This window comes from Salvelinus namaycush, chromosome 5, assembly GCF_016432855.1.
Source record: "Salvelinus namaycush isolate Seneca chromosome 5, SaNama_1.0, whole genome shotgun sequence".
Lineage (NCBI taxonomy): Eukaryota > Metazoa > Chordata > Actinopteri > Salmoniformes > Salmonidae > Salvelinus > Salvelinus namaycush.
The window spans coordinates 49,922,113-49,941,963 of record NC_052311.1 but is presented as its reverse complement, the minus strand read 5'-3'; the positions used below and the strand labels follow the sequence as shown (position 1 = coordinate 49,941,963).

Below are 19,851 nucleotides of genomic sequence, written 5' to 3'. Positions count from 1 at the left end.
GGAAATCACTCAGTTCTGCCTCCAGGACAAGACTCATGACAATAAACGCCAACCTGCGTATATATCATCCTTTTATCACTATTTACGGAGAGCAAGCTACGTTGTGTGTTTGTGTGTGTGTGTGTGTGTGTCACGTGGCCAGGGATGAGCCAGGGTGTGGCTCCACTATTGCAATCAAGGTCATTGGCTGGACGTGTGTGATTATTTCTGTTACACTGTTGCTGATTGCCATACATGACCTTATCTCATCATAAGGGGACCTTTTTATGTGAGAATGATTCACACATTCTATGGAGCAGCTGATGTGGTTGTGAGATAGCAGCTGGAGCCAAACCCTGTCAGAAGCGGCTCTGTCTAAAGTGCGTTGTCATTTGTTTGTCCTTGGTAAGTGGCACTTGTCCTTAGTGATGTATTCATACAATTATTTGAGTCTAATAGAACGAGTACATACTGTATATGCATCAGGTTGCACTGATTGAATATATTTTTCTACTCTGTTTACAACATGGCACGTCTAACATTTCTCTTCCTTATAGCCCATTGTTTGCAAGGGGTGGGCCAGTTGAACATTTAGCAGAGAAAAGGAAGACCAGCTAAGGAGCCACCCCTTCCTCCGTCTGATTTTACAGGTCTTCCATCACATGGAGTAAATCAACAGAAAGGGAATAATGGATGACAGATGGTTGTTGAAGGAGAGCAAACACACTCCCTATAGAGAGCTGGTATAGTTTTACATCCCTCCTGTGTCAAATTCACACACACACCAGCCCTGCAGCTGAGCCCCTCCCCCCATGTTAGCCAGAATGGCCCAGCTGAAATGGAGCCTCTGGTCGCAGCCGGACATAGTGACCAAGCACTTTCAGCCTCTTGCATCAGATATGGTCATCCTGGCTGTTTGTCAGGAAACTATTCTTCTATTAATAGCACTGGGCATGTGTTCCTGGGATAGACATAGCTTGTCCATCCACAACATCTCTTTATATAATTATTGTTATTTCATATACTGTAGATCATCTTGTGCCTATATAACCTAGTTAGTTTATTCTTATTCCCCGAACTGAATATATAAAGTTGTATTGTCATAGCTAGTTATAAGGCTGACTAGGAGCCATAGACGTTAGAGAATAAGAGCATGCCAGACAGCTGCCGTAATGCCATTCCAGCACCCAGCCTTTCTCTCTGTGAATGGCTGTGGTTCCCCCCTTTATTCAATCAGTCATTGCACAGATTTGGGCAGTGAGCAGGCAACCGGCAGCTAAAATAGCCAACATTGTTCTGAAAACTGACTCATGAATGACAAAAAAGGGGGAAAGGAGGCGGGAAGAGGAGGAGGTGAGGTCATCCATTGTTCCTTGTTGCCTATTTTATCCCTCGGTCTTCCCATGGGATGGTTGTTTGTTATGGAGGGCCCAGTGCGGCTTTGTTAGCTAGCCTGCTTTTGAGGTCAGTAAAGCTGGGATGGTGCCAAATCTCACCTCCCACACCGCCCCTGGGTCTCACTCACTTTAATGTAATACACAGAGGAAACGGATAGATGCTGAGGGAGAAGCCAGCTGTTTTCTTGGCCTGGTCTAAGGGTATACTTTCCTCTGAGCTTCATCCAGATTTCAACAGACACTGGATATTTATTCTCGGAACCCGTTGTGCGCTGGTCTTTCCTCTATCAGAAGAGACTACTGGATAATAGACCGTCATTGTAGAATAACTGATCGTTTCTTAACTGACTTGTCTAGTTAAATAAAACAATAAAATGGACAGTAGTGTGTTTATTTGTTTATATTTCTGTTTTTCTCCCTTCAATTTTCAAAAGCTTTTTGTAAATATTTCTATGTAGAGTAATATCAAACATGCATCATGAAATAAGTCATACACAGTTCTTAAGCAAAAATAAAATTATAAAACATATTTGTCAATTTGTTTTATTTTTCCATGTATGTTTTTTTTGTGCATTTCTACAGAGAGAACACTAGCCAAAAAAACAACACAAGTTTATTTTGCCGTAATCGTGAACAAAGCATAACTAATATGGTACCATGTTTCATTGTATGTTAGTTATACGTTGTGACACTGTATTGTGAAACGCTTTAATAAAATGAAGGCAAACTGTTCTTCTAGGATTTCAAACCATGCACTGCTGAACATCTAGACAAATGGCTACCCAGACTATTCACATTGCCGCCCCCCCCCCCCTCTCCACACCACTGCTACTCTCTGTTGTCATCTATGCACAGTCACTTTAATTAACCCTACCTACATCTACATACTACCTCAACTAACCGGTGCCCTTGCACATTGACTCTGTACCGGCACCCCCCTGTATATATTGATATTTTTTACTGCTCCTCTTTAATTACTTGTTACTTTTATCTCTTATTATTATCTGTATTTTTTTAAACAGGCACTGTCGGTTAGGGGCTCGTAAGTAAGCATTTCACTGTAAGGTCTACCACCTGTTGTATTCGGCGCAGGTGACTAATACATTTTGATTTGCTGCTTGTAGTGTGTGAGTTGAAATATCAAATTATAATCATAAATAACACTATTCAATGGAGTAAGTCAAGGGGTATGAATACTTTCTGAAGGCACTGTATATATCAACTGGAGTCCTTATCAAATGGACGTAAGATGTTAAGATAAAAGTTGCTACTAGAAAAAACAAGGTCTTGTGCAGTGAAATACCTTGGTTCTCACTTTTGCTCGAATTGATTTCCTTCAATCAGTGCAATCAAATCAACTATCAATTAATGGCAGTTCAGAATGCTTTGACTTTCAAATGTCCTTTCTTTGGTTTTTAATTAAGTTACTTTTGTTCTTCAAAGGGGGGGGGGTGGCAAAAAAAAAAAAATGCTATTCAAACATCAATTTGTAAAACTTACAAGAAATGGCCCTCAATGTCTTGAAATGGAGTAGGTACACTGGTGGTGTACCAGGGTGGCACCAAGGCACCAAGGCACCAAGGCACCAAAGCACAACTTTGGTTTTTGAAAACAGCATAAATATTTGACGCTCTGTGCTATCTCGCATCCTTGGGACGTCCCTACCCCATTGAAGTTGACATTTTAAATTGTGTAGGTAAGGATTATGGTTATAGTTAGGGTTTAGGTTAGGGACATCCCAAGGATCCCGGAGAGCACTGAATTGTCATGACATTCTGTGACATAGTACATTCATGTTTGGATGAAATTATCGTTTCATTTACTTTCCACTGTGAGGATCAATGTGAATCAATGCTCAAATTCAAAGCCTGTAAAATGTAAATAGTTTTACACTCTCAGTAACACTTGTTACTTCTACTTTACTCCTTATAGAAACCATGCTGAAATTGTTCCTATTCTTCCCCAGATGACCAGGAGTCTCCCTCATCTTCAGAACCTTCAGAAGTAACATTCACACCCTCTACCACATCTCTACAAACCAGCTGCTTCACCTGTGAGGGCATCTGTTTGTCCTCTTCTTCAAGGGTGGAAGCTTTAGGTGTGTCACTGTCCATCTTTGTGTTCCAATTAGTTGCCTGTGGATTCTCCAAATCCACCCAGGTTAGGTTGTTAGCCAAGGCTAGGTTCTGATTGGGTAGCTCGGTCACATGGTCATATGGCTCATCCAGTTGATAGGGGGTTCCTGTCTCCAGATTGGAACCCCAGAAGTTGTTGTGTACACCAGAGCTGAGGAAGCTGTGGAGGTCCCGGCCTTCGCTGTCAGTTTTGGATGATCTCTCGGATTCTCTCTTGTGACCTGCAAAAGGATCTCCAGATTCTAGGTGTTTGTTTGGACTTTCTAAGACTTCCCATTCATCTGTCTGAAGACATTCATTACTTGCCTGATAGCTAGTGACCTCCTCTGCAGAATGTTCAATAAGAGGATTGCAATCCTTATAGTGAGAGACCGCCGCATCTAACAAGTCTTCCTGATCTGCAGTTAGATTTGCTTTGGTGACAGGTTGCAAATACTGGCTTGCATTTGGAGACTCATCATCTGTGCTGTTGGACTCTTCTATATCCAAGTTGTTCATGTTGGTTTGACTCTCAGGCCTGCTGTTTAAACTGCTGTAGATAGAATGGCTTTCAGTGAAGTCTACATGAGTCAGCATAGAAAGGTTCTGGTCATCCTGTCCTTCTATTTTGTCTGATACAGCTTCAGTTCCCAGTCCCCCACTGAATACCTTACCTTGAGCCAAATATTCTTCTTTGGATATTTCTCCTGAACTTTCTCTAAGAGATGTGTGTTCAGATGTCAATAGAATCCTAGAGTGCACCGAATACATAACCTCTGAGGAAATACACTCTTGCTCAGACTGATTCAGTTTCTCTCCGCCTGAATGTATATTCTCTTGCTCAGACTGATTCAGTTTCTCTCCGCCTGAAGGTATATTCTCTTGCTCAGACTGATTCAGTTTCTCTCCGCCTGAAGGTATATACTCTGGCTCGGATTGATTCAGTTTCTCTCCGCCTAAAGGTATATTCTCTTGCTTGGATTGATTCAGTTTCTCTCCGCCTAAAGGTATATTCTCTTGCTTGGATTGATTCGGTTTCTCTCCGCCTGAAGTTATGTACTCTGGCTTGGATTGATTCAGTTTCTCTCCGCCTAAAGGTGTATACTCGGACTCGGATGGATTCATTTTCTCTCCGTCTGAGGGTATGTGTTCTTGCGCATATAGATTCAGTTTCTCTCCGCCTGAAGTTATGTACTCTGGCTCGGATTGATTCAGTTTCTCTCCGCCTAAAGGTATATTCTCTTGCTCGGATTGATTCAGTTTCTCTCCGCCTGAAGGTATATACTTTGGCTCTGATTGATTCATTTTCTCTCTGTCTGAGGGTATATGTTCTTGCTCACATATATCCAGTGTCTCTCCGCCTGAAGTTATATCCTCTGTCTCGGATTGATTCAGTTTCTCTCCGCCTGAGGGTATATTCTCTTGCTCAGATTGATTCATTTTCTCTCCGTCTGAGGGTATATTCTCTTGCTCAGATTGATTCATTTTCTCTCCGTCTGAGGGTATATTCTCTTGCTCAGATTGATTCAGTTTCTCTCCGTCTGAGGGTATATTCTCTTGCTCACATATATCCAGTGTCTCTCCGCCTGAAGTTATATCCTCTGTCTCGGATTGATTCAGTTTCTCTCCGCCTGAGGGTATATTCTCTTGCTCAGATTGATTCAGTTTCTCTCCGCCTGAAGGTATATTCTCTTGCTCAGACTGATTCAGTTTCTCTTCGCTTGAAATGATATACTGTTGTTCAGATTGATTAATTCTCTCTCCACCTAAAGGTATATTTTCTTGCTCAGATTGATTCAGTTTCTCTCCGTTTGAAGGTACATGCTCTGGCTCGAATTGATACATTTTTTCTCTGTCTGAGGGTATATGTTCTTGCTCACATATATCCAGTGTCTCTCCGCCTGAAGTTATATCCTCTGCCTCGGACTGATTCAGTTTCTCTCCTCCTGAAGGTATATTCTCTTGTTCAGATTGATTCAGTTTCTCTCCGTCTGATGGAATGTGTTCTTGCACATATAGATTCAGTTTCTCTCCGCCTGAGGGTATATGCTCTTGCTCAGATTGATTCAGTCTCTCTGAGTGTATCTGCTCTACCTCCTCACTGTATAATATGTCTTGTGTCTGGGCAAGTTCAGTGTGAGACTCAATTTGGAGACTCAGTACTGACTCGCTCTCAATCATCTGCCCAGTAAAGTGTTCACTGTAACTGGATATAGATAAATTCTCTAGCTCTTGCTCCACCAATCTATCAATTCTTTCTTCATTATAGTCCTCATCAGAGCACACCATGGAGTACTCTCCAGGTTCTGTAAGTTCCTCATAAGATTGCTCCTCTTCTGCCTCCTGAATTAACTGATCTACAGCATTCTCCTCATCGTTCTCCTGTGTAGCATGCTCCTTTGTTTGGCTAGCATCCGTGTCCTCTTGGTGAGTGGAGCCCATGTTACTTTCCTGATCTATGACGTCTCCTTCTGACTCTTCATACAGATACTCCATGGTGTCAAACTGTTTGGACTTGCCTTCGCCACAGGTGTCTGTTCCTGTCTGGCAAACCTCCCTGTCCTCTTCACCATCACTGGAGTCACTTTCGCCCATGTGTGAAGCCTGAGTGTTGACATCCGTCTCGTCACTCTTGTAACGGATCAGGGGGTGTGTGTCGGCTAGTGTGTTGTCCTGAGCATAGCTGTCGCCTTCTAGCTCAGCCCTCCATGAAACAGAATTATTTTGACAGTAGTTTGCCTCATCGTGATCCTCTTTGTCATTGTCGGATATATTCAGTTTCTCTCTGCCTGAAGGTATTTGCTCTTGCTCAAATTGATTCAGTTTCTCTACATTTGAAGGTATATACTCTTGATCAGACCGATTGGGTTGGGTTTCTCTGTTATTCCACGTCTCTTCCTCTTTCACATGATCCTTTCCTTCTTTCCAATCATCCATTCTTTCTCCAATTCTATTCTCTTCATCGTAACCTCCCACTCTATCCCATTCATCCTTTACATCCCCATTGGGGTTCAGTGCATGTTGTTCCTCACGTCTGTTAGACATATCATTTTCATCATCCCCTTTTGTGAAATTTATGTCACCTTCCTCCACTCTTTCAACATGGTGAAATACCTCTTCTGACCAGTGAGAAGCTTGAGCAGATTCATGTGAGATAATCTCCTCTTGGTTGAACTTATCGATTCTTTCTGTCATGTCATTTTCCTTATTGAATCCTCCCGATCTTTCACAATCATCCTTACCATACCCATAGGGGTGCAATTCATCTTCCAATTGATCTTCATCTTTGTTAGACATATCATTTTCATCCTCCTCTTTTGTGAGATTAATAATACTCTCTTGGTTGAACTCGCCGATTCTTTCTGTCATATCATTTTCCTTATTGAATCCTCCCGATCTTTCACAATCATCCTTACCATACCCATAGGGGTGCCATTCATCTTCCAATTGCTCCTCATGTTTGTTAGACATATCATTTTCATCCTCGTTTGGGAGATTAATAACATCTTCCTCCAGTCTTTTAACATGGCAAAATGCCTCTTCTAAACCGTGGGAGGCTTGAGTAGATTCATATGACATATTGTCCTCTTGGTTAAACTCTATTGGCTTGTTGTAACTTTTCCCCGCCCCATACTCAAATGCTTGTTCTAGCACTGATTTAGTTTCAGATTCCAAGCCTTCATTTCCCGCCCATTCAGCATCTTTCTTTGCTGTTTCAAGATCTCTTTCCTCCGATGCATTCATGGGACCGTAAGGCATATCTAGTAGAGGTTCCTCTTTTTCAAAAGACGTTTCTAAAGGTACATCATTATCATCATTCGCTGAGAAAGCAGAATGTGCCCCTGTCACCGAACCTGCTCTCTCATAGCTCACTGAAGGGCTGTAGAGCTCTTGAGCATCAGTGCTGAACACAGCTGGCATACTGAAGCTGGTCTCAACCTGGTGACTCATGGCAGATTCCAGAACGGGTTTGTCTTCAGCAACCCAGGTTCTGACTATGTTCTGATCCTCTTCCTCCTTTTCCATATCCCACATGGATTGTTCCTTATGGTCAGATCCAAGCAAAGATATAACATCAGCTCCTGCCTCTTCAGTGGGAGGTGAGAGAGGCTCAGCATAGTTGACTTCTTTATGGATATCTTGGGGTCTGAAGTGGTCGACTGAAATTCCGTCCTGTGGTACTTTGGGGTAAGGCGTTGAACAACTTACCTGGTGGTTGGACCCTACGCCAAAGTCAATATGCTCTTCTTCTGTCTTTCGACAACTCTCAGGTGTTTTGTTCAGGGTTACCCGATTCTGAGTCCAGATTGGTGATGCGGACATCATTGTTACATTGGATTGTGGGCTTGCTCTATGGATGGTAGAGATGGGCCTGATCATGTGACTGGTAGCCAGCTGTGTCTGGAAGCTTTGTTTAACCCCTCGAGAGCTGGGCACTCCATCTGTGAATGACATAGGAAGATTATTGAATAGGTACACCATACATAATGGTACTGGGTAGGCCACAGGCCAGGGACTATCGTAGATAGACATCATTAAGGTTGAAATGACACTGACAATCTTAACAATACCAGGAAACATTCACCAATGCTTTGATTGCTTTTTGTCTTACAATCTCTGTCTATTCCAAAATGTCTTCAGTTTTATCTTAGGTTGACAGAGATCTCGAAACCCCATCTCAAAGGCAATATTAGGATACATGTTCTCCTGAACAGAGGTTAGACAGTAATGGAGAGATATTGATCATGACTTCCTTCCCCTCCAGTCTGAATTACCGGAAAGCTAAGCCATATGGCTCAATGACCTTTGGGGACTCTAGGTAGCTTGCGTTACAGAGCACAAAGCGCCTAGCTCAGCCCCCTAACCAACCCACCCCATCCCCCACTTGTTTTGGTCTAATGTGAATATATACACGGTACAATACAGAGTCAGGACTTGCCCACCTTAAGTATGAGGAAGATGCCTTTTGGTTTACAGTACAATTATACAGTAACAGGAGTACATGTCATGTAGGTGTTGGCTTTGACACCTATCAATATCATGTTGTACTACAACACAGTCACTGATCTAGCTGGTTGATTCCTGTATGAAGTGATCCTTTACCAGAGATGTAGGTACTCCTTAGCTGATTTGTTGAAGAGAAATCCCCCTTCAGACTTTCATTGTCCAGTAAAGCTCTGAAGGAAAAGAGCAGACACAGACAAACGAGAGAAGGATTCATAAAAGGGAAAGTGATGTAATATATTTTTTTGCAACACTATCTAGAAAATCTTATGTCCTGGTTAGAAGCAGCTTGAATACTAATGTGACGAATAACCAAAATAATTTTTACTTTGGCCACACTAGGGGGTATTCTGAAATGATGTGTCATAGGCTGGGGTGAGAGGAGCGAAGTGGGAGGGCTTTTGTTGCCAACATGAGATCTGTTGTTATGGAAATGTGGGGACGACATTGTCATTGACAAACCATCTGCTGTGTATACCACTGCCATCAATTCCCCCTCTCACATACTCACAGCCTAAAATACAGGCATGCACGCCCTGACATTCTGATTAGCCCAAGCAGAACTAATACCATTTGTATTCACAGATGTGGACCATGCCCATTCCAACACACATTCAAACCAGCATCTCTAATGAAACAATACTTAGAAATACTTATAAACTGGTGCACATGAATATCCCAATATGATCCCAGAATTACATTCCAAGTGTTGCTCAATGTGTTCTATTGCGCGTTGGGATGTACTGTATAGGTGCCGATAATATGAATTTGATGCATTTAACAAATCTCTTTGAGACTTGCTCTCTGCTTCTCCCCCTGCTTCTTGTTCCTGTTCCTCTAGACTCCCATAGCTCATACGTTGGTCATTCCCTGCTGATACCTTGGGGTCACTATGGAGGGGGAAGAGATCAAGGGAAAGAGAAAGGCCCATATAAAGTTACCCTGCTCAAGACAGCTGAGACGGGCCTTTTCAAGGGGATGACCTTTGGGCCAGACGGCTGAGCCCTATTGGACAACAGGCCTTGGACATCTACATATTGTTCCACATTCTCACAGGGGGAGGGGTGATGGGGCTCAGTCTGAACTTCCAGTTGAAAAGCCATCTTTGAATGTGATAAATGGGGCTAATAACATGGGGCTAATAATGATGGCTTTCTCACAAATCGGTAGAAAAGTTTTTAAAAAAAGAACATGTTTGGAAAAGAACTATTGGAAAAGAAGAGGAAGATAGTAGTGAAGATGGGATGATTGCGACATTTGCCTTAATTTGCATATTCTGATCGACAGGCTTTTTTGCAGACATCAAACATACGTGGGCTTGGTGTCGCTTTTTCAGCTGTTGCCGCCTTCATCAGAGCATGTTCAAACCAACTTGAGGTGACACCTTTATTTGAACCTTCCCACGCCTCGCTTACATAAAAAAATGACACTACCTCATCACCTTTGGCTGTGTGCCAATAGTCTTTCATGGCTTCCTCGCCTTGTCTCCTTTCCCTCTACAGTTGATAAGTAAAATAACTGGATGGATGGCCATCAACATACTTTCATCTGTCATGGTCTATCCGATCAGTGGTTGTGAAGATAAACATACAAGGAAAACAAGTTAGTTAAGACTGACGTCCAACTTGAGATCCTTGTATACAAGTAATGTTTTCAAGCAAAGCTCCAATTGACATCAATGCATGATTTACTAGTTACCCTTTAGCATTTGGCCCAAAATGTCTATAGTTTCGTGCTAAAGATATGATGAGAGAGGTACTGTAGCTTCTGATATACAGTCGTATTAAAAAGTTTGGGCACCCCTGACAATTTCCATGATTTCCATTTATAAATAATTGGGTGTTTGGATCAGCAATTTCATTTTGATCTATCAAATAACTGATGGACACAGTAATATTTCAGTAGTGAAATGAGGTTTATTGGATTAACAGAAAATGTGCAATATGCATCAAAACAAAATTAGACAGGTGCATAAATTTGGGCACCCCAATAGAAAAATCACATCAATATTTAGTAGAGCCTACTTTTGCTAAAATAACAGCCTCTAGACGCTTCCCATAGCCTCTAATGAGTGTCTGGATTCTGGATGAAGGTATTTTGGACCATTCCTCCTTACAAAACATCTCCAGTTCAGTTAGGTTTGATGGTTGCCGAGCATGGACAGCCCGCTTCAAATCATCCCACAGATTCTCAATGATATTCAGGTCTGGGGACTGGGATGGCCAGTCCAGAACATTGTACTTGTTCCTCTGCATAAATTCCCGGGTAGATTTTGAGCAGTGTTTTGGGTCGTTGTCTTGTTGAAATATCCAGCGCCGGCGTAACTTCAACTTTGTGACTGATTCTTCAACATTCTTCCCAAGAATCTGCTGATATTGAGTGGAATCCATGCGACCCTCAACTTTAACAAGATTCCCAGTACCGGCACTGGCCACACAGCCCCACAGCATGATGGAACCCCCACCAAATTTTACTGTGGGTAACAAGTGTTTTTCTTGGAACGCTGTGTTCTTTTGCCGCCATGCATAACGTCCCTTGTTATGACCAAATAACTCAATCTTTGTTTCATCAGTCCACAGCACCTTATTCCAAAATGAAGCTGGCTTGTCCAAATGTGCGTTTGCATACCTCAAGCGACTCTGTTTGTGGCTTGTGTGCAGAAAAGGCTTCTTCCGCATCACTCTCCCATACAGCTTCTCCTTGTGCAAAGTGCGCTGAATTGTTGAACGATGCACAGTGACACCATCTGCAGCAAGATGATGTTGTAGGTCTTTGGAGGTGGTCTGTCGGCTGTTTTTGACCGTTCTCACCATCCTTCGCCTTTGCCTCTCCGATATTTTACTTGGCCTGCCACTTCTGGCCTTAACAAGAACTGTGCCTGTGGTCTTCCATTTCCTCACTATGTTCCTCACAGTGGACACTGACAGCTTAAATCTCTGCGATAGCTTTTTGTAGCTTTCCTCTAAACCATAATGTTGAACAATCTTTGTTTTCAGGTCATTTGAGAGTTGTTTTGAGGCCCCCATGTTGCCACTCTTCAGAGGAGAGTCAAAGAGAACAACTTGCAATTGGCCACCTTAAATACCTTTTCTCATGATTGGATGCACTTGTCTATGAAGTTCAAGGCTTAATGAGCTCACCAAACCAATTGTGTGTTCCAATTAATCAGTGCTAAGTAGTTACAGGTATTCAAATCAACAGAATGACAAGGGTGCCCACATATTTGCATAGCCTATTTTTCACATTTGATTTAATTTCATACAACTTAATATTGCTACACTAAAAATCTTTGTCTGGACAATACCCCAGTACTCAGCTTTTATTAGAAAATGAATGGCATGCCACTGTGATCATTTTCTGTGACGACAGAGTAAATTATTATGCAGCCTCAGAGAGGTGCCCAAACTTTTTCATACGCCTGTATGTACTGTGACATGTACCGTACCTGTATGTGGCCACCTCCATGCCTAGAGACATCTTCAGCTGCAGCAGACCCCTACTTTCTGTCAGGAGAGTGTCAATCTGATTTCCCAGCGCCCCCTTCTCCATCTCCAACACGTCCAGATGGGCCTGTGGAACAGGAAAAGGGAAGAGAATTGATTGGAAATGGCATTGATGTTATCCAACCATAGCACATGAACAGGTATTGAAGGCACCGAATTATGGTTCCTGGTCCCATGGCAAGAGCTTATGCCCAGCATAGAACATAGAATGTTCAATGTTGTGTTCCCTGCATCTTATGGTTGGGCCCCAGTGTGGATTTTTGACCTTTCTGGATAAATGATGACCTGGAACTAATTCCCAGAGCCCCAGCCTATGCCAGTCCAACATGCTGTTTCTGTCCAAACATTTCATTAGCATTTCAAATGAAAGGGAGCACAATATAAGCCTTCTCAGAGATACTGTGTTGGTATGTTTCTACGTCATAGATATCAGACTCATTTGGACAAAAACACCTTGTTTTAATAAAATTACCATATTGTTCCTGTTTTTATTTTCGGCCATGTCCATTTGAAAAACATTCTGCTATGACTGACATTTGAAACGTTTTGTTTTGCTCTGGTTTGCTCAACTGGAAGCAGCTTTAGCTGTCTTGATTAACTGGCAAGATACACAACAAGCACATTGTAATTTGTCTTTGGACTGAAATCATTAGAAGGTCCTAAATCCCAGACAGCAGTCACATTCAGACAACACACTCAAGACGTTTTAAACAATGCATGATTATTAAAGCCTCACTCGATATGGAATTTAATAGTATGGTTAGGAATCTCACTTTTATGGCTTCAGTCTCAGTTCAGGTGAACAGAAGTTCTAAATAATCTAATTGATACTGTTTTATGATTGAATTGGCAAATGACACTGTTAACAAAGTTACCTATGAGATATTGACATGAATAAACCCACACCCATAAATACGCCCACACCAAAGACCAGGGTCGGCTACTTTAACTGTTCTTACCTGCAGGTTTTGTATCTCTTGCCTCTGCCTGTCTCTTTGTTTGGCCACACTCCTCTCCAGACACTGCCTTCTATCCTGGGCTGATTGCAGCTCGTTCTCCAGGGCCTGAAGTTTCAGCTGGCTCTCAATCTTCTCCTGGCCCACCTGAGCCAACCGGGTTCTGGCCTGGTTTAGAGACTCGTCCAGGCTGTCCACCTGGCCCTGAAACACCATGGCTGCCTCATGCCACGCCCTGACAGCCATCTGGGAGTACTCCTCACCCAGCTCCTGGAGGCTGGGCAGCTGGGTTCCCGTTTGGGGTGGAGGGGGTGGCAGTGCAGGTCTGACATGGATTAGTGTTGCCTGGAAGCCGGCAACATCTTCCTGGTGGGTTTGTATCTGGAACTGGATTTGTTTCTCTAGCTGGCTCACCTTCTCTCTTAACCAGATCTGAGCCCTCCTCTCCTCCTCCATCTGCTTCCTGCTGTCTGCCAGCTTCTTCTTTACCTCCCCATGGGCGTCCGCCTCCCACTGTCTCTGCAGCCCCAGGACTTGGAGCTCTTCACCCAGGCTCCCTAGCTCCAGCTCCACCTGATCCTTCTCCCTCCAGGCTTCCTCTACCTCTTGCCTGGCCAGGCTCAGCTTGTCCTCCAGGCCCATCCGCCCCCCCTGGCCGCTGCCCCTCAGGGCCTGGATCTCCTGGCATAGTAGCTTGTTCTCCTCCTCCAGCAGCCTCACTCGGCCCAGGTAGGTCTCCAGGCGTTGGTTGAGGTTCAGCATCTGGAGCTTGTCGTCGGTCCGGTGGCTGTGGTGGTGTCGGAGGCGGTGGAGCTCCATGTCAGAGAGAGAGGACAGATAGTAATGCTGGTTGAGTAATTCAAATTTTTTAAAGTAAGTATTCCCTACCCTGGAGCGAGATGGTTCTGGCAATGTGTGTGAGGTGCTGATTCGGTCTCTCTCTCTCTCTCTCTCTCTCCAAGCCTGTGTGTGATGGTCAGCATCTGCTGTGAGGCTGCTTGCATCCTGGAGTGTGACCGCTGGTGAGATACTCTCCTTTCATACTGGAATTAATGCAGGGGGAGGGCAGAGGGGAAGAAAGGGGAGGAGGGATGGAGAGGAGGGAAGAGAGGGAGGTGGGAGTGAGCGGTGATGTCATTTGGGGGTTAACTCTAGCACTGCTGCGTGTCTTTTTCTTATTCACTGGGAGAAATTCACATTTTGATTGAATGATTTCTGTTATCTCTACAAGTACATATTCAGTTGTTATTTATGAAATTATGTATTTCTTTACACCAGTTTTTTTTGTTGATAAAAAAACAAATTGTGTGTAATTGTTAGACTACTGAATGTAATATGTAAGGCTAAATGCCATAGCATGAATACAATACTCTAATACGGCACTGTAAATGAAGAGACTTGACAGGAAGCCTAGAGGAAACATTTGTATTTGGACTAAGACAACTCTGATTGTCACACATGTTTAGAAATGATAGGCTAAATCAATCTAATTGGATAGTTTTTTTATAAAAAATAGTGATGTATCTACTTCTCAGATCCATTTTGACCTCACTACTACCCTCTGGTGACAGTATTTCAACATTGCAGCAGCCCCACGTCCATCCAGTATCAAGTCCACTTCCATTCAACCTTGATCCTATGGTTGGGAAAGGGAGGTACTTAATCAGTTGTACATCTGAATGCCTTCAACTGAAATGTGTCTTCCGCATTTAACCCAACCCCTCTGGCTCAATAGTGTCCTGAAGATCTATTGCAGACATATGGGAAATTAATTACAGACAAATGAGAAACACATTACTACATGTTCTGAAGTCTTAGCAAGTCGGGGTATTCCCTTTAACTTGTAAACCAGTCAACCACAATGTGAATTGGCCAACTTCTCAAAAAACATCTCAAGCAACCACTGACAGGAGGGTATGGCATGTCTTCAGAGGTGTCCTCATACTAAAACAAGTGAGCATAGAATGAGATACACTATGTACAAAACTATTTCTGTTTTCCATTCACAGTTGTATGCCTATTGTTTCCATACAGTTTTTCATATTGAGTACAGGTGTATGACAATGGCACGTCAACATGACTTCCTCTTCTCAGTGAAATTGTTGTCTGACATGAGTAATGAAAACCCGAGTCTAAGCAGAAGTCCTAATACAGGTCCTAATTGGAGCCGTCACCACTCATATAGATCAATACTGGGTAAGGTTTCTCTGTACTTGTATCTCTAAGAAACACACTGTTGACAACTAAAGGATGGCAGAAGAGCTGCAATATTCTACAGTGGTTTTCAAGAATCCCATAATTTCTTTGCTGAAAGGTGAGTCTTGGCCTTTCTTTCTCATCTCTTCATCAATGTCACTCACTTTTATTTAATTTCTATCAGTTTCAAAAATGTCAATTCCAGACTGAAGACTATAACAATCACAGTTGTTTGTGAATATTCCAATTAAAGGGTCCTTAAATCAAGTGAGCCAGATATGGCTGCTACAGTACGCTGAATCATGTTCATGTTTTTTTTGTCTTTGTGATGGCAAATCTACTCTGCCATTATGTATTAATCAAGTACAAATTACATTCTTAACCCATTTAATCTCATGGGTCACAATAGCAAGAATATATTTTTTGTACTTTACAGGCTCTGGAGAAGTTAAAGTTTGGATTTATAATCAATGTTTCAAATAATATACATTTTCATATAATCTAGAGAAGTTTCATTTGATTTCTCAAAAATGCTCACAAGACCACAAGCATATTTCTCCAAGATGTACTTTTACAGACAAACTTGGCACCAGAAGTCTGTACTCAACAGCTTTAAAAACAAATACGTTGTTGAAATAAAAAAATAATTTATCTATAAATATATTGTTTAAACGGTCTAGTTTACAAACACTATATATACCAAAGTATGTGGACACTCTTTCAAATTAGTGGATTCGTGTAACGATCTTCTTCGTCTGATGAACAGGAAAGATCGGACCAAAACACAGCGTGGTAAGTGTCCATGTTAATTTATTATAACAGAACACGAAACAAAAATAATGTAGGAAACGAAACAGTCCTGTCAGGTGAAACAACACAAAACAGAAAACAACTACCCACAACACACAGGTGGAAAAAGGCTACCTAAGTATGGTTCTTAATCAGAGACAATGATAGACAGCTGCCTCTGATTGAGAACCACACACGGCCAAACACAAAGAAATAGAAAGCATAGAAAAATGAACATAGAATGCAAGACATAGAATGCCCACCCCAACTCACGCCCTGACCAAACCAAAATAGAGACATAAAAAGGATCTCTAAGGTCAGGACGTGACAATTCGGCTATTTCAGCCACACCTGTTGCTGACAGGTGTATAAAATTGAGCACACAGTTATGCAATCTCCATAAACAAACATTGGCAGTAGAATGTACTGACTGAAGAGCTCAGTGACTTTCAACGTGGCACCGTCATAGGATGCCACCTTACCAAAAAGTCAGTTTGTCAAATTTCTGTCCTGCTAGAGCTGCCCCGGTCAATTAAGTCCTGTTATTGTGAAGTGGAAACAATGAGGAGCAACAACAGCTCAGCCGCGAAGTGGTAGGCCACACAAGCTCACAGAACGGAACCACCTAGTGATGAAGTGCATACCGCGTAAATATCGCCTGTTCTCGGTTGCAACACTCACTACCGAGTTCCAAATTACCTTTGGAAGCAACGTCAGCACAAGAACTGTTCGTTGGGAGCTTCATGAAATGGGTTTCCATGGCTGAGCAGCCGCACACAAGCCTAAGATCACCATGTGCAATGCCAAGCGTAGGCTGCAGTGGAGTAAAGCTCGCTGCTATTGGACTCTTGAGCAGTGGAAACTCGTTCTCTGGAGTGATGAATCACGCTTCACCATCTGGCAGTCCGATGGACGATTCTGGGTTTGGCGGATGCCAGGAGAACGCTACCTGCCCCAATGCCAACTGTAAAGTTTGGTGGAGGAGGAATAATGGTCTGGGGACGTTTTTCATGGTTCGGGTTAGGCCCCTTAGTTCCAGCGAAGGGAAATCTTAACACTAGGGCATACAATGACATTTTAGACAATTCTGTGCTTCCAACTTTGTGGCAACCTTTTAGGGAAGGTCCTTTCCTGTTTTAGCATGACAATGCCCCCATGCACAAAGCAAGGTCCATACAGAAATGGTTTGTCGAGATCGGTGTGGAAGTACTTGACTGGCCTGCACAGAGCCCTGACCTCAACTCATCGAACACCTTTGGAATGAATTGGGTCGCCGACTGAGAGCCAGGCCTAATCGCCCAACATCAGTGCCCAACCTCACTAATGCTCTTGTGGCTGAATGGAAGTAAGTCCCCGCAGCAATGTTCCAGCATCTAGATTAAAGCCTTCCCAGAAGAGTGGAGGCTGTTATTACAGCAAAAGGGGGAGCAACTCCATATTAATGCCCATGACTTTGGAATGAGATGTGTCCACACGCTTTTGGTCATGTAGCACATGTGCCTTAATTTTCAATACATTGAATCCATGATACTTGAGGTAAATTAATTAATACAATGTCTCTAATTTATAAAATACAAAAAAAAAATCTCTTATTTTTACTATTTTCTACATTGCAGCGTAATAGTGAAGACATCAAAACTATGAAATAACACATATGGAATCATGTAGTAAAGTAACCAAAAAAGTGTTAAACAAATCCAAATATATTTTATATTTAATATTCTTCAAAGTAGCCACCCTTCACCTTGATGACAGCTTTGCACACTCTTGGCATTCTCTTAGCCAGATTCATGAGGAATGCTTTTCCAACAGTCTTGAAGGAGTTCCCACATATGCTGAGCACTTGTTGGCTGCTTTTCCTTCACTCTGAGGTCCCCAAACCATCTCAATTGGGTTGAGGTCGGGTGATTGTGGAGGCCAGGTCATCTGATGCAGCACTCCTTCACTCTCCTTGGTGAAATAGTCTTTACACAGCCTGGAGGTGTGTTTTGGGTCATTGTCCTACTGAAAAATTAATTATTGTCCCACTAAGCGCAAACCAGATGGGATGGCGTATCGCTGCAGAATGCTGTGATAGCCATGCTGGTTAATTGTGCCTTGAATTCTAAATAAGTCACAGACAGTGTCACCAGCAAAGCACCCCCACACCATCACATCTCCTCCTCCATGCTTCACGATGGGAACCACACATGCGGAGATCATCTCTTCACCTACTCTGTCTCTCACAAAGCTACGGCGGTTGGAACCAAAAATCTCAAATTTTGACCAATCAGACCAAAGGACAGATTTCCACCGGTCTAATGTCCATTGCTCGTGTTTTTTGGCCCAAGCAAGTCTCTTCTTATTATTGGTGTCCTTTAGAAGTGGTTTCTTTGCAGAAATTCGACCATGAAGGCCTGATTCACGCATTCTCCTCTGAACAGATGATGTTGAGATGTGTCTGTTACTTGAACTCTGTGAAGCATTTATTTGGGCTGCAATCTGAGGTGCAGTTAAATGCCGATTTCTGAGGCTGGTAACTCTAATGAACTCTGGCTCTTGATGGACTGTCGTTTCTCTTTGCCTATTTGAGCTATTCTTGCCATAATATGAACTTGGTCTTTTACCAAATTGGGCTATCTTCTGTATACCACCCCTACCTTGTCACAACACAACTAGCAACAGCAAGCTAGCTAAATAGGACAAATTAGCTAGGAACTGCAAGCTAGCTAGCTAAATTGCCATAAATGTTTAATGATTTTCAAACTGCCCCCAAATTAACATAATTGGTTCAGAGTTTGTTTTGATATTTCAACCTGCGTGTTGTGATCGCGTTTGGTGTGGGGGGACCAAATCAATTTGTGCGTGTCCGGTTTTGGCATGGTGTTTTGGAGGAAACGGCACACGCAGGGATGAGACGCCATACACCTCGTCCAATTCTCCCTTGTGCCGATAGGGTGAACTGGAGATAAGCCAGCCTGTATGCTCTGCAAACAAAATCATAAGAAATGTTAGTCTGATACCGAAACTAAATCACAATGTATTTACAATGAGCACGCCCCATTATTGGTTAGAATGACATTTCATGAATCATGATGCTGTCTGCGATTCGAACTCCTGTCGTCTAATCTAAAGGTAAATGTGTTACCAACTTGGCAAACAGAGCTGATGATAAACATCATTATAAAATACTGAACACCTACCCACTACTGATATTACCTTAAGCAATTTTTAATCAAGCAAAATTTTACCAATTATTTAACTGGCATATCAGCTTCTGACTGGTCAAGTAACCTCTTCTGCCAGGAAGTCCTTCATATGGATTAGTAACACGTTCAATAAATACATTGCCATCCAGACAGACTGACAGGAACTTCTGACTGCATAATACAGCCACCATCCGCTGGGATATTGTGCTGTATCGCTACCATCTCTCTACAACACACACACTCCTACTCTAGCCATTACCTGGCAGCATCCCCACTCACACCAGTTTGTGTTTGCCCTCTAGCTGAGGTGTTTCAGGCGGCATATCTGTGTTGTTACTGCTACGAGAACAAACTCTTTGATCTGGGGCAACGATCGGCTCAAACATGAACGGCTTCAGTAGGTTTATTGGCTCCCTAACTAACAATTATGTCATTCTCTGTAATAAACTCATTCTCAGACTTGGAGCTACTCTGTAAATTCAGACATTTTGGGGAATTCCAAAATGCTCTCTCCTGCCAGTGATGCAACAATGCCAATATGGCGATTTACAATTACAGTTCGATGGCATTCTTAATCATAGTGTTTCCATTCCCCTTTAATGATTTTCTTACGAACTCCTCATATATCTTCTTACGAATCTTCTTATGTTTGTTCTGTTGTCTGTTGCTAGGCAACCAATTTAGCTAGCTATCTAGCTAGCAATGGCAATCATGTTAGCATATTT

At 42.6% G+C, this 19,851-nt stretch overlaps 1 protein-coding gene across 1 annotated transcript; it reads right to left on the bottom strand.

Moving 5' to 3' along the window:
- Window positions 1-2,406: 2,406 nt before the first annotated feature.
- Window positions 2,407-13,772, bottom strand: LOC120047164 (nestin-like). The gene is made up of 4 exons (XM_038992695.1): window positions 12,957-13,772; window positions 11,940-12,064; window positions 8,594-8,667; window positions 2,407-6,279 (listed from the first exon to the last, which is right to left on the bottom strand). The coding sequence occupies exons 1-4, from the start codon at window positions 13,770-13,772 to the stop codon at window positions 3,329-3,331; spliced, it is 3,966 nt and encodes a 1,321-aa protein (XP_038848623.1). The 3' UTR covers window positions 2,407-3,328.
- Between the last annotated feature and the right edge of the window lie 6,079 nt (window positions 13,773-19,851).

Excerpts from the sequence above, each read along its gene's own strand:
- LOC120047164 (XM_038992695.1), bottom strand. The coding sequence starts at position 13,772 with ATGGAGCTCCACCGCCTCCGACACCACCACAGCCACCGGACCGACGAC. Across the intron at positions 12,065-12,956 it reads AAGAGATACAAAACCTGCAG|GCCCATCTGGACGTGTTGGA; the intron begins GTAAGAACAGTT and ends CCTGTTCCACAG. Across the intron at positions 6,280-8,593 it reads AAGGAGTACCTACATCTCTG|GCAGAGAGAAACTGAATATA; the intron begins GTAAAGGATCAC and ends AAATACCTTCAG.